The 13,291-nt window shown below is 36.0% G+C and overlaps 2 protein-coding genes and 1 long non-coding RNA gene across 3 annotated transcripts; 1 reads left to right on the top strand and 2 right to left on the bottom strand.

Moving 5' to 3' along the window:
* The first annotated feature begins 2,695 nt into the window (after positions 1-2,695).
* On the top strand, positions 2,696-9,486 carry LOC102625677 (uncharacterized). Its single transcript, XM_006489400.4, has 18 exons — positions 2,696-3,233; positions 3,656-3,895; positions 4,222-4,285; positions 4,368-4,497; positions 4,585-4,729; positions 4,882-5,130; positions 5,369-5,453; positions 5,799-5,901; positions 6,217-6,342; positions 6,420-6,533; positions 7,454-7,572; positions 7,692-7,767; positions 7,896-7,988; positions 8,110-8,199; positions 8,393-8,512; positions 8,616-8,707; positions 8,961-9,018; positions 9,189-9,486. Exons 1-18 carry the CDS (start codon positions 3,044-3,046, stop codon positions 9,267-9,269), a joined length of 2,175 nt encoding a protein of 724 aa, XP_006489463.2. The 5' UTR covers positions 2,696-3,043; the 3' UTR covers positions 9,270-9,486.
* Positions 9,487-10,367: 881 nt separating this feature from the next.
* On the bottom strand, positions 10,368-11,074 carry LOC112495606 (uncharacterized). The gene is made up of 2 exons (XR_003061955.2): positions 10,932-11,074; positions 10,368-10,810 (listed from the first exon to the last, which is right to left on the bottom strand). It is a non-coding gene; the product is annotated as an uncharacterized LOC112495606 (long non-coding RNA).
* Positions 11,075-11,678: 604 nt separating this feature from the next.
* LOC102626141 (early light-induced protein 1, chloroplastic) lies at positions 11,679-12,614 on the bottom strand. The gene is made up of 2 exons (XM_006489401.4): positions 12,366-12,614; positions 11,679-12,265 (listed from the first exon to the last, which is right to left on the bottom strand). The coding sequence occupies exons 1-2, from the start codon at positions 12,525-12,527 to the stop codon at positions 11,873-11,875; spliced, it is 555 nt and encodes a 184-aa protein (XP_006489464.2). The 5' UTR covers positions 12,528-12,614; the 3' UTR covers positions 11,679-11,872.
* Between the last annotated feature and the right edge of the window lie 677 nt (positions 12,615-13,291).

Genomic DNA, 13,291 nt, shown 5'->3' with positions numbered 1-13,291 from the left:
GTGGTGTCGTCGCTCTCCCTCTCGATGAAATTTGTTTTATCCTCGGAACGGTCAACACCACCAAAATTGGATTTGACCCCAATAGAGATTCATTTTCTTTTTTTTTTTGGGTTTTCCATAAAGATTTATTTTCAAATAGCCAATTCAGTGATTGGTACAATTACTAATTTTTGTCTTTCTTTGGATAGAAAATACTTTTGTTTTAATGAAAAAAAAAATTAAGCATTTTTACATAGAGAATTAATCATATAAAATTATTTTCATGAGAACAAAACTTTAAAGATATGCAACAAAGGAATTATCTTCGGTGGCCTCGGCCTAAAAGGATAAGCACTCACCCACCGACACAGCCCAACACCCATCTCAATCTAAATCGACCTAGACTTGTAAAGTCAAACACATCGATGATCCAGAGCGACGGGTGCCCACGGGATTGTTTTTGCCTCTTTCATTTATCGCCGTTGATCTCTTCCCATCAAATCAAAGCAACTCGTTTTCCGAGTGATGTGTAACGCACGAACACTTGTAATTTTTAAGCCTTTAATTTAATTTAGCATTCTTTTAAAATAATTTTAGAGGACGCGAGGAGTACACTCGAGTATTAACTTGGGTAACAGCATTATTGTCATTACGTAACTCTACGTGATCCGTTTTCTCGTTTGATTTTGTGCATAATTGAAATTATACACATTCTTTGCATTAATTTTCAAAATTAAACACAAAGGGTTGGGGCGGTTGGGGCTCCCCCAAGAACATGTATTAAAAAAAGTAATAAAAGAAGATTTTTTAGAATACAAGATTATTGTTTCATAAGTCACCGTACACGCTCGTGTTAAATGTTGTTGCGTTCGCATGCTGCACCTGCACTTTTCAGGACGTGGCCGTATTTCAAATATTTATTCAAACGAAGAGTTGGGATCCACAAAGTCAACGGTGGTGAAACCCGCGGTGCACATTTAGTTGGTGGCACGTCCAGCATGGGATCGAGTCTTGGTATTCGTATTAAACCGCCAATTAGCGAAACCAAAACACGCCCTTCAGCCTACGAACGGGGGAAACGTGTAGAACGGTATTTTTTCATTGGATGGATTGCTCGGTGATGATCCCTCAATTAAGCTAAAAATTGCGTAACAGTGATGAAAGAAAAATGAAGGCGTGTTTGTTTCTTTTATGTTAAGATTAGATGGAGGGATAATAAGAGTGTTACTATCAATGGGCCTTTGGTCCAATGAGAGAAGCCTTACACTTACAATATTGAGTGCAAGGGTTCGAGCCTCCATAAGAGCATTATGGAGGTTAGTTTCAGTTCTTCCTCAATTATCAATTAATTGAGTGGAGACAGTCTCTCCCTTACGAAATGTGAGTGGAGCAGGCACCCCTCGAATATTAGAGAGGGTTTAAAATATCTGGGCATATACTTCAGTGTGTCAATGTATGATGATGGTCCCAGTTATATAGTATGATTGTAAATATTAATTGTAATGTCTGATGTAATGTCAGTAATATCTCTATATAACATACTTAAAAAAAAAAAAAGAGTGTTACTGATTTTGAGAGCCCAAATGAATAAATAAACAAATATAAATGGTATTTATTTATTTGTTTTTATTTATATGCTTTAGTGTAGCATTTACAGATGGCCTCCTGGCCTGGGTCTTGCCGACGAAGCTAAAACCTACTGTTGCAAACGACTACAGATCTACAATTAATAGAGAAACTTCATCCTCCGTTCTCTGCAATGACCCAAATGCCCATGAAGTCTTTTTTTCCAAATAAAATTTCCAAGATAAATTGAATGAATAAATTTTTTTTGTAGTTGCAGAAAAGTATTCATATTAGGTCATTGAGACATCTTCGATCGGAAATTTATTTAAATAAAATTAATTTTAAAATGTTAATGAATCATATAATACATGATATCATAATAGTATAGAAATAAGAATAAGGCATGTTTTATTTGAAATATATTATGGAATTAACAACCAAAAAAATATTCGTGAGGGAATTTTTAGTTGGATAAGAATAGTTAATCTTTTATACTATCTAATATTAGAGTCTGGTATAATTTCTTTTCTTTGAAAATATATGGTATAAATTTTAATTGCAACTTTTTAAATAGATCATATACTAATATATTGTTTGGAAAAAGTTATTTTAATGTTAATTATGAATTTAGTAAAAATTTTGGAACCTCTTTTCTTTTTAATATTTATTTGTATATTGTAATAAAAAATATATTGATATTGACACTACAAATCTGTTGAGACGATCTTATCTTTATAAAGATTGGAATAATATTTACTCCACTCATATTAATTAGAAAGATGCCAACTTAAGTTTTAATTGGGAGTAAATTTTTAAATATATTTAAGAAAGAACTCGAATATTTAATTGAGAGATTGTAACCTCTTTGATAAGTAAAAATAAATTAGATATATTTTATCTTCTATAAGTTTATTTTTGTTTCAAATAAACTTTTTTTTTTTTTTTGAAAAGTTGTTTCAAACAAACCTAGCAATGCGAAGAAAAAAAAGAGAGAGAGATTTTGGAATCTAAAAACGTATTTTGACTAGTAGAGAAGTCGTATAAAAAACATTATTAGATGCGTCATTAAATAATTAATTAGAAGGACATTTTCGTCCAAAAGTGGGAAGCAATTGAAGTTAATGACGCCTCATCATCCGCAAACGAATCGCCTTTCTCTCTTAACAAAAAAGAAAAAGAGAAAAAAAAAAAGAAAATTAAAAAGTCGTGGATTTATCCCTCCCTTCACAAGCTTCGTTTACAAGCTCGCTCCCTTGGCTTCTATCTGTTATAAACGAAACAAAAGAAACTCCAAATTTCTAAATTCATTTTTCATTTTCGATTTCAAAGGCAGCCAGAAACAGATCCACGTCTCGGACACTCTCTCCGCGTAATGCCGTTGATCTCGTAACTCAGGTCTCCGAAATCAGAGTTGACTCAGTAACTTCGCACTCGCGACTCGAACCGAACCGAGCCGTTAACACTACCAAATTGATCAAAGGCTTTGAGTCTTGACACAATGGGCGGAGTGCCTTCGACGCCGCGTTTTGCTGACTCGCGGCCACAGGACACGGCGGAGTATTTAATTGCTACGTTTGTCGGCGAGAAATCGTTCCCCTTGGCCTCTGATTTCTGGCAGAAACTTCTCGAACTCCCGCTCAGCCTCCACTGGCCGTCTCACCGAGTCCACCAAGCTTGCGAGGCTTTCGGTCAGTCACTTAGCTTTTTTTTTTTTTACTTTTTTAATGCATTGAGTTTATTTCATTTGCTTATTTGATGAATTTAGTGCTTGATCGAAGAATTTTCTAGGCCATTGAGCAGCGGCGTCTTTGTGTGGTTTTATTGATTATTGTTGTGTTTGATGAACTGAAATGCTCATTCTTTGAATTTTTCGTTATTTTTGAATTGATCTTGGTAACTAAAGTACTTAGAATAATTCAACGTTAATAAGAAAATAGAGAACAGAAAGAAATGAGAAGAAATTAAGGTTTAATACCTACAACGTTAAAAAATTGCAAAAATAACAATAAAAATTTGGTTTTCTTTATACATTACTAATGTGCATTCCTTCTTGTATGTTTTCTTTATACATTATTGATAGATTTGGTCTCTTTGTATTACTGTTGCGCAGCACAAAACAACTGTTATACTAGGCATCTTGCGAAGATTTTGATTCACCTGACATGGTGCTTGCAAGAGTGTATTTCATCTTCTGGCACTGCATCAGTGGCTATTATGAAGGCTATTAATGCAGTGTACATTTCGTCAGTTTTTCTCAAGTACCTAATAGAAAATGCTGAGAGCGAGAATTTTGAGGAATTACATCTGTCTCTTGACGAAAGTGAACCACTTCCAAAGGAATTTGTGTTAGGTAATTATCTTTTATCTTTTAAATGTTAATTCTAATTTGATCCTCTGAATGAAACAAAGCACAAATATCCTGAGGGCTTATTGACTTGAGTGGCCAAGAGGGGGTTGTGAAATGGCTGTTCTTGAGTCTCAAATTAATAGTAATTATAAATTCTGTAGGCATTGTTCTGGCAATGGTAACGTATTTTCTTCAAAACTTGTCATTTGAAAGGGGTCCACCTTTTGTGATTCCAGTTTTTTGTCTTTGGGAAATTTTCTTTTTGGTTAATAAAGGTTTCCCACTCTTTATGAAGTTTCATCAACCTGAAGCTTTGTTTTTGTTTGCAGATCAAAACATTGAAAATCTTGTTATGCATAGTGTGTTGAGTTTTATTGCCTTGGTAGATGTAAGGTATATCACTGAATCTCTGCGTGTTCTAGCTGTTGAGATATATGTCCATTATTCTTATAAGTAAGAATTTTCTTTTTGCAAGTCCCCATACATACAACCTACATCAGGAGCTTCTTAATTTCATGCTCGTTGCAATGTCGACTCAGCTTCTTTCTGTGCCATCGCTGGGACCAAAAGATGTACACCCTTTCATTGATGCGGCAATGACTGAGGTTACAATATGAAATTTAGACTTTTTGTTCATTATCTCAAGATTTCCAAACTTGTTGAAATTTCTAAAGTTCAACTTAAATTTTCAGGAAAGTTCTTTGGTATGTTCAGTGGTCCGCAGATTGCTACTCAACTACATAACACGACCTCGTATCTCTGTGAACAGTTCATCTTACTCTATATTTTCAGAGGAGAACCAGCCTGGTGTTCTGCAGAGAGTAGGTTCTGCTGCCGGTATGTGGTTATTTTATAGCTTGTTTTCTACATTGAAATTGTTTTCATTTGGAGTCTTATTGATCATGTATTGCAGATTCTTCTTTTGTAGATGATAGACAATGGATGTATTTTTCAGGCAGTTTGGTTGACATTATATATTTGACCTGCAGCAACGATTGTGCTGTTGCCGTTTAATTATTTGGTCAGTTCAAATGGTGAAGGCTCAAGAAATCCATTGACTGACTGCAGCCTCCTTGTCCTACTTGTTCTCATTCATTACCATAAATGTGTTGAGAATGATGAATCCATAACAGATAGAAGCGACGACAGTGCCACTTCCGATTCTTTGGCCAAATCGAGCACGCATTTTACTGTAAATCCTTACTGCAATGCATTAGAAAATGCAAGGGATATTGAATGTGAGCTCTGCTTTCTTTTGTGTTTATTTATATGATAGCATCATAGCAACAATATTTTAAGGGGCCCCAGTCTTAAACTAGAGTTCCTTAGCAGTGTCTGGGCTGACCTTGTTTTTCCATTAATATTAATTTTAAAGAATGGTATTTAGGTAGTTTGGTAAATCATTACTTATTTATTCATTTTCTTTTCTTGTGTTGACACGCTGTATGTTTGTTGGTAAATATTTCCTGCTTGCAGTTGGTCATATGGATCTCGAGGGGAATGCACATAGTGGTCCAGTTGTGAGGCTACCTTTTGCTTCTCTATTTGATACACTTGGAATGTGAGTGCCCCATTTTTCCTCTTCCCGAGTTTAGAATCTTTTTGTTGTGAGGTTATATTGATACTTTTCTGCTTCAGTTCGCCAAACTTGATCTGTGGGTTAAAATTTAATGAGGATGCACCGCATTAAGATTTAGTTATATTGAATTTTGCACATGTTACCAGCAGTTTGGATGGCTGGTATTTTTTCAATGGCTTGGGCTCCACGCCCTTCGTGAGCAATAATTCTTTGGTGAATCTGAAAGCAATGGCATACCACTGATGACTCTATTTCTTCATCATCATTAAGTTGTAATTACTTGTTCCCCTTCATCAGTTTTATCTCACATGAATGTTTGCTCTGCAGGTACTTGGCTGATGAGACTGCAGTTCTATTGCTTTACTCATTGGTGCAAGGGAACTCTGGCTTTTTGGAGTATGTTTTGGTGCGAACTGATCTGGATACACTGGTATGAAACAACAGAACATTGCTTCTTTATATTCGCAGAAGTCTTCTTTCTGAATACAATCATTTTATTTCTTAGCCCCTCCACATAGCACAAAAAAAGGAAGCCTTACACTGTCATCTCAAGGGCCATATCTCAATATCATGCTGCTTTTTGAGTGCAGCTTAGTTATATGAGATATTTTCCCTTACCTTATTTTTTATTTTATTCTATTTTTAATTTATTTTTGGGCTGTAATAAGTTATTAATCAAGTCTTAGTTATATGAGCTTGCTGCTGCTCATCCTAATATTATTCTATTTTACTATGGAATCGACAGTTGATGCCAATTTTGGAAACATTATACAATGCTTCAAAGAAGACTCCTAATCAAATATACATGTTGCTGATTATCCTTCTCATACTTAGTCAGGATTCTTCTTTCAATGCAAGCATTCACAAAATGGTAAGGATCTGCTCTAGTGGCCAACCATTGACTGGATTACTTAAGGATTGTGTTGACATATTTGGTATTTTGTATAGATTCTTCCCAGTGTTCCATGGTACAAAGAGCACCTCCTTCATCAGACATCTCTTGGATCTCTATTGGTCATTATCTTGATAAGGACTGTGAAGTATAACCTATCCAAGCTGCGGGTATGACTTGAAAGTTTACTACTTGTTAAGTTTTCTTTGAATGTTAGTTGAGAGTGTTACAGCTGATTGCTTGATTAAAATATCATTTATGTCAATGTTATCGTATAAAAAGTGACCACCTAATGCTTCTGATAGACTTTATGGCAGTTTAAGTACCTTTCTTTTTTTATACATGTCAGGTCAGATTCTTATAAATCAATTGGTGTGTCTGTTGATCTTGGTGCTCCTTGAAAATTGTATAGAATTCCTATCCTAGGACTGTGGCAAGATAGAAACGAGGTGATTGCTAATTTGACATTGTGAAAGCAAATGCTAGCTTTCACATATTATTGGGGCTAACTGTACTGTTTTTATACTATGAAGAAAGCTAGAATTTAGTGCAAGAAAACCTATTGTTGTATTTTAATCAATGGAATGACAAAAACGTGAAGGCTTGAAAGACATAACCTTATGATGAGCATGGGAAGTGGGCAATTAAAGGAGCTGAGATGTCTTACAGTTTTTCAAACTAGTTTTCTGTATATGGATAAAATGTGCTTTCCATCTGTTAGGCAATGCTTGGTCAGATCATAATTTTGTATGAGGAATCAATGCTATCATTCTAGATTCGGTCCATATGTCACTATAAATGAACTGGATTCCCTTAATTCACCCAAAACCCCATTAAAATCCTTAATACTGAGGATCCGTTGTATGTTGTACGCTGATTAAATCTTGTTATGCTGGTAGAGACTTGTATTCTTATCATTACTATATCATATTTTATGCTCAAAACACTTGATATTTCCCTGTGGTAGTCACCATTTTGACATGTTTTGTAAGTTTCTAGATTGATGGATAGACATATGGTAGATGTTTATACTCTGTTCATTATGCAAGTTTCGTCCTACTAAAGCCTTTTACATGTTAAATTATAACAGGATGTCTACCTCCATACAACCTGTCTTGCAACTTTGGCAAACATGGCACCTCATGTCCACCGTTTGAGTGCATATGCATCACAGAGATTGGTCAGCCTTTTTTATATGCTCTCACGAAAGTATGTCCCCCCGTTCTCTCTTGTTTCTGCTGTGTTAATTTGAAAATTTTCAAGCAGACTTTTGTTTCTTAAAATAATGCATGATCTATATATTGTTTTTCCGAATTTATCAACTTCAGGTACAACAAAATAGCAGATCGAAGAGATGACAAGAAAGGCAACTTAACAGAACAAGACAGCTTTGCAGAAGATATGGTAGTCATTCTGATCCTTTTCATCCTTGTATATATGGCATTAATAACTTAAAAATTTTTTGCTGTTCCAATGTTATCGTATCTTATATTTTCTTTTTCTTTTGCTAAACTAGATTATTTTTGCTGCAGTCAGCAGAATTGCACATTTACACGGATTTCCTGAGAATTGTCCTTGAAATATTAAATGCAATTTTGACTTATGCCCTGCCGCGAAATCCAGAGGTATCAGTTTCCATTTAAGTCACGAGACAAGGTTTTGTCCCTTTTTTTTTTTCCCCTAACAATCATAAGCCATTTGGCAGATTTCACATTGTCATTATTCTTAACTAAATGTTCTTAGCAGGTTGTATATGCAATATTGCACAGGGAGGAGGTTTTTCAGCCTTTCAAGAGTCATCCTCGATTCAATGAGCTGCTAGAAAATATATACACGGTAAGCAGATGGTTTCTATGTCAAAACTTGTATATTCTCTCTTATATTAAGTATTTGGATTTGGCATATCACAAGGATCGGTAGCGGTTGTAGTGCCTATCTATAAGGCTTCTGAGTGTCTAAATTCTATTCTTTACACTCTTTTACTCTTTCTCGCTGCGACCAAATTGGATGACTGCATTGGCTTTTATAGGTGTTGGACTTTTTCAATAGTCGGCTTGATGCACAAAGAGTGGACGGTGAATGGTCTGTGGAAAAGGTCCTGCAGTCCATAATTATCAATTGTAGATCTTGGCGAGGCGATGGTTTAAAGGTGAAAGCCGATCGCTTTTGGATGTTATTGTTTAAACTTGGGACTTTTATCCAGATGATTCTTCCCCTTTTTATTTTACGAAATCTGGATCCTTTTATGACAGATGTTTACTCGATTATATTTCTCATATGAACAAGAGAGTCATCCAGAGGAGTTCTTTATTCCATATGTTTGGCAACTGGTTCTATCACGCTGGTATTTTTCCTACTCCATTCTCTCTTACTAACCAGATAACCACACTTAGGCAAATTGTCCTTAGGAAAAGACTGATAGGGTCCAAATATTTGATGTGATTATTTGGTTTGACTTTTCCTAGCAATTTGGTTTCATGGTTAACCATGATCCAACGTTTTAGTCACTTTTTAATCCTTAAAATTTCTCTTTAATTTTTGCATGCTACTTCTTATATGTCACTGATATCTTGTCTTTCTTGTTTAACTTCATTCAGTGGGTTCAGCTTTAATCCCAGTGCGATAAATTTGTTCCCAGTGGATTTGCCTGTAAAAGTAAGTGTTGTGATCTCTTCTGAATCTGTTATGGTATTACTGTTTGATCTAAAGTTGGAGCTTCCATTTTTAGTATGAGCTTATTAATTTTTCATGCATCTCCAGAATGTACAAACTCTAATTTGTCTTGTTTTTACTCATCATGACTATCATTGTTCACTTGACTGCAGGAGGAGAGTAATGACGATGGGGAACCCAACAAACATCAAAATGGGGAGTTGAATGAGCAAAGAGTTAATATTGATCCATAGCTGCATGATTCCGGATGTTCATGATGCATGGTGAATATGTAAATAGATTACATGTTTAAAAAATGTATTCTTCTCATTCTTTTCTGTCAATATGTTTAAGACACTGTAGAGGCCATTTTGTCATAGATACAAGATCGACATACAATGTAATGAATAAGAGAGCACGCTCAATTCTACCTTAGTAATATAAAAATCAAAAAATTATTTTACTTGGTAATTTTCATCCTGTACCGAGTCTTTTGCATCCTCGCTGTATTGGAGACCCCCACTTATAAATTTGTATCTTTGGAAGACCTCGCTATTCGATGGACTCTGATTTTTCAAGTGCTTTGAATTGGAAAATCATGGATATGATGCAAGAGATTGGATTCATTAAGATGGACGTTGACTCTGTAATTAGCTGGTGTATGGTGGATGAGGAATTGATTGTTAGATGATCAAAAAGCATCGTGAATGAATGAACGAATAAATTTAGAGATATCAGATTGTGCCAGAACGCTCCCTGATTTTTCTGTTTAGATGCTGTTTCATTGACGGTGAAGGCGATGCCAGGTTCAGGTCTCAGGATCCTCAGTTAGATAAAGAGGTAGGGTGTTTGGATATTGATTTGAAGAAATTATTATCTGAATTTTTCATAAGATTTAGAGGCAAAGGGAGGTTAGTTTCTTTCAGTTAGTATTAGCAAATTCGAAAAGCATATTCTTACAAAATTTCAGTACTTGACGAGTTGATACTAAAGTGAGGAGGGATTTCATGACAGATAAAAAAATAATGATGAGATTATTATGTGAGGTAAATGTCTATGAGTGAGTTTTGGGATAGACATGAAAAATAAAGCAGGAATATTTTTGATATTAGAAAGTAATTGATTTAATTCAAATGTCTTCATTAAGTAAAAAACCAAAAAAATTAGTTTATTTTATTAAGTCAAAATTATCTAAAAAGTCTTATTAAGTTATAAAAACAAACACCTCTAATTAACTTAATTAATTAAATTAAGTCACTTTAAGTCATTAAGTTAAAAAACAAACGCCACCTTAGTTTGGAGATCAGAGACTTGTGTACAATAAAATCAAATAGCCACAAAGAAGCATGGTATTTAACAACGCGCGTTCTTTATTTCAATCTTCCATATAAACTATGTATTAGCAAAAACACAGTTCTACAAGACGTACAAGACTTGACTTAAACAAGGCTACCGCCCTTGACATACTCGGTGAAAGCGAAGGCAACAAGACCCAACACAGCCAGCCTTCCATTCATCAACTCAGCATCCGAAGTCACTAACGCATCCGATTTCGACTCTACACTGACACCTTTAGGCAAAAGAACCAGAAGCGCAAGCGAGAGCAAAACACTGGTCCCCAGGAAATACGCTATCCCACCGTCTGATATCTGGGTGAACACGTCCTGACCCTTGGATATAGTTCCACTGCCTGTACAGCCACAAACCCAATCATCGCAAGCCTCCCACTGAAAGCCAAAACGTGTGGGAACTTCGTGCTCGTCCCCGGCTGCTTTGGTGGCTGAGGCTTCTCATCCTACAAAATTATTATTTCAACCATGCAGTTCAGTTAATTGTTTGTCAAGCAAAACAAGTTATAAACCGCAGAGAATTTTTTTTTTTTTTTTTTTTTTAAAAAGGTATCGTTACTTGACTACCTCAGCTAGGCAACGCGCTCAAAAGTTAACATTTCTACGCAGATTACTGGGAATGTACTGAACAGGGGAAAATTGGTTCACCCCTGATCAAAAAAGGTAAAAAAAAAAAATTCAATTCACGTGTCTATGCTGGTTATAAAAAATTCTACCTTTCTATCGCATTATCATCATGGACTGATCTTTCACATTTTTTGTTCCATTGATGCTTGTGAAGCACGATCTCTTCTTTAAGAGGCTTCAATATGGGCCCGTAGGTTGAGCTTCAGTTGTCCAATTTAAATGTCATGTCACTTGCATACATGTTCTTTCTTGAACAGATTTGATAGAACTCATTCCCAAAATATCAAATTGCAACGAAAGGGAGCCATAAGCCACCTGCCAACCTTTGACTTTAGCATTATTGGACTCAATTTAGGGCGATTCAACATATTAATATTTGATCTAAAATTAGAGAATGTTAAATTTTTTTCTTGTATCTCCGAATTTACAAGTCCAGATTTGCTTGTCTTTTATTCATAATGGCACCATCAGGATGCATGGTGAATATTTGATTAAAATGTAAATTTTAATGGAGATAAAAAGAAATTTAATTTTAAGTAATTTTTGAAATTATATAAACTAACGTAATATAATATAGCTGCTTGATTTATTTTTATTATTTTATATTTTTAGTCAACTAATGCAAAAATAATTTGTTAACCAGCATTTGGCCCAAACCCTAAAAACTAAAAAGTGCATATATTCCAATTTCAAAACGGAAAAGGGTGATTTATTTAGAGAATTGGCATGGGAAAACAGAGATTTACATACAACACCACCATAATTCATACACAATAATTAGCCACGGAAGAAACATGACGTGCGCTTCAAGTATTAAGGATAGGGTCTTGTTATCATTTCAAGACTCCGCAGTCCGCATATCACTGGAAAATTGGACTTAACTAAACAAGGGTACTGCCTTTAACAAACTCAGTGACAGCCAAAGCAACAAGACCCATCATAGCGAACCTCCCATTCCACAACTCAGCATCCGAAGTCATGAACCCATCCGATTTAGACTCCACGCTGACACCTTTAAACAAAGGAACCAGGGACGCAACCGAAAGCAGAACACTGGTCCCCAAGAACCAGGCAACTCCACCGTCTGATAACTGGGCAAACACATCCTGACCCTTGGATAGCTCCACCGCCAATGCAGCCACGAACCCAATCATCGCGAGCCTCCCGTTTATCCTCTCCGGTGCCGGCCCGCTGAACGCAAACACGTCAGAGAACTTCGTGCTTATACGCGGTAGCTTTGGTGGCTGAGTTGATTGATCCTTCTGCTGCTCATTCTACAAAATTGTTATTGCACCCATGCAATTAGTGTAAAGTCTCTAGTTCTCAAGCAAAAGTAAAAAGTAAATATAAAGCAGAACTCTAGCCTTTACTTACCTTAGCCATGCAGCGCACTGATAAGCTAACATTTCTCTGCAGAGTACCAGGTAAGTACTTAACAGAGGAAAATTGGTACACCCCAGATTTCCTGGTGCCGGTAACACGAGCTGCGACGACAGAGCTTCCAAGCATAGATTGAGTGGCGAGTGAAGCAGCCATTTTTGTAGATTATGCAACGGAGGAATAATTTAGCAACTGGGAGTTTTTAGGTTAATGGGCTCCTTACTTGCAATTTTGATGATCAGTAAGAGCATACGTTGCATGGTATTTATAGTAAGTAATAAAGTGTGGGGGAGGGGAAGAGAGTGATGGATATTTAGGTTCCACGTAGTCTAGATCTTTCGCCAAAAGCTACTTCGTTCACGTGACTTCGCTGGTCCACATAGGTGATGGAGCTTGGGACGTGGCCTGGTTACACTCACCAGATGGGGATCTTGTGAATCTGAGGCCAACGTTGTTCCTAGGTTTCGAGTTAGGCCACGACTACGACTAGGTCATTCTAGTCATCTCATCTTATGTCGCCACATGCTCATAGCTGGTCCTAACTTGAACACGGAAACAAAATTTGACACTAAGTGTTTGTTTCTTCCTTTAGCTAGCTAGCAGCTACGTAGCTTGTTTGCTTGTGTTTTTTTTTTTTTGCAGTCTGTAGCGATCAACTTGGCAAAAGTTATTCCGTGCTTTCGAGGTGCATGGCGCCTGCAAGTCGATGAGTTTCACCTCCCTCCCGTATATTTATTCGGATTCAATTTTATATTATATGTAATTTTAATTTCTAATTAATTTCATTCGAATATAACTGGATGTTCCGATTTATCCAAAACCAAGAATAACAATTCAATTCATCGTAACTATATATTCTGGTTACAAATGAGTGTCAATTAATTCGATTGGTAAAATCTCTTAAATCATTTATGTCATGT

Source organism: Citrus sinensis, chromosome 1 (assembly GCF_022201045.2).
Source record: "Citrus sinensis cultivar Valencia sweet orange chromosome 1, DVS_A1.0, whole genome shotgun sequence".
NCBI classification, from domain to species: domain Eukaryota; kingdom Viridiplantae; phylum Streptophyta; class Magnoliopsida; order Sapindales; family Rutaceae; genus Citrus; species Citrus sinensis.
This window is presented reverse-complemented; position numbering and strand designations above follow the sequence as displayed.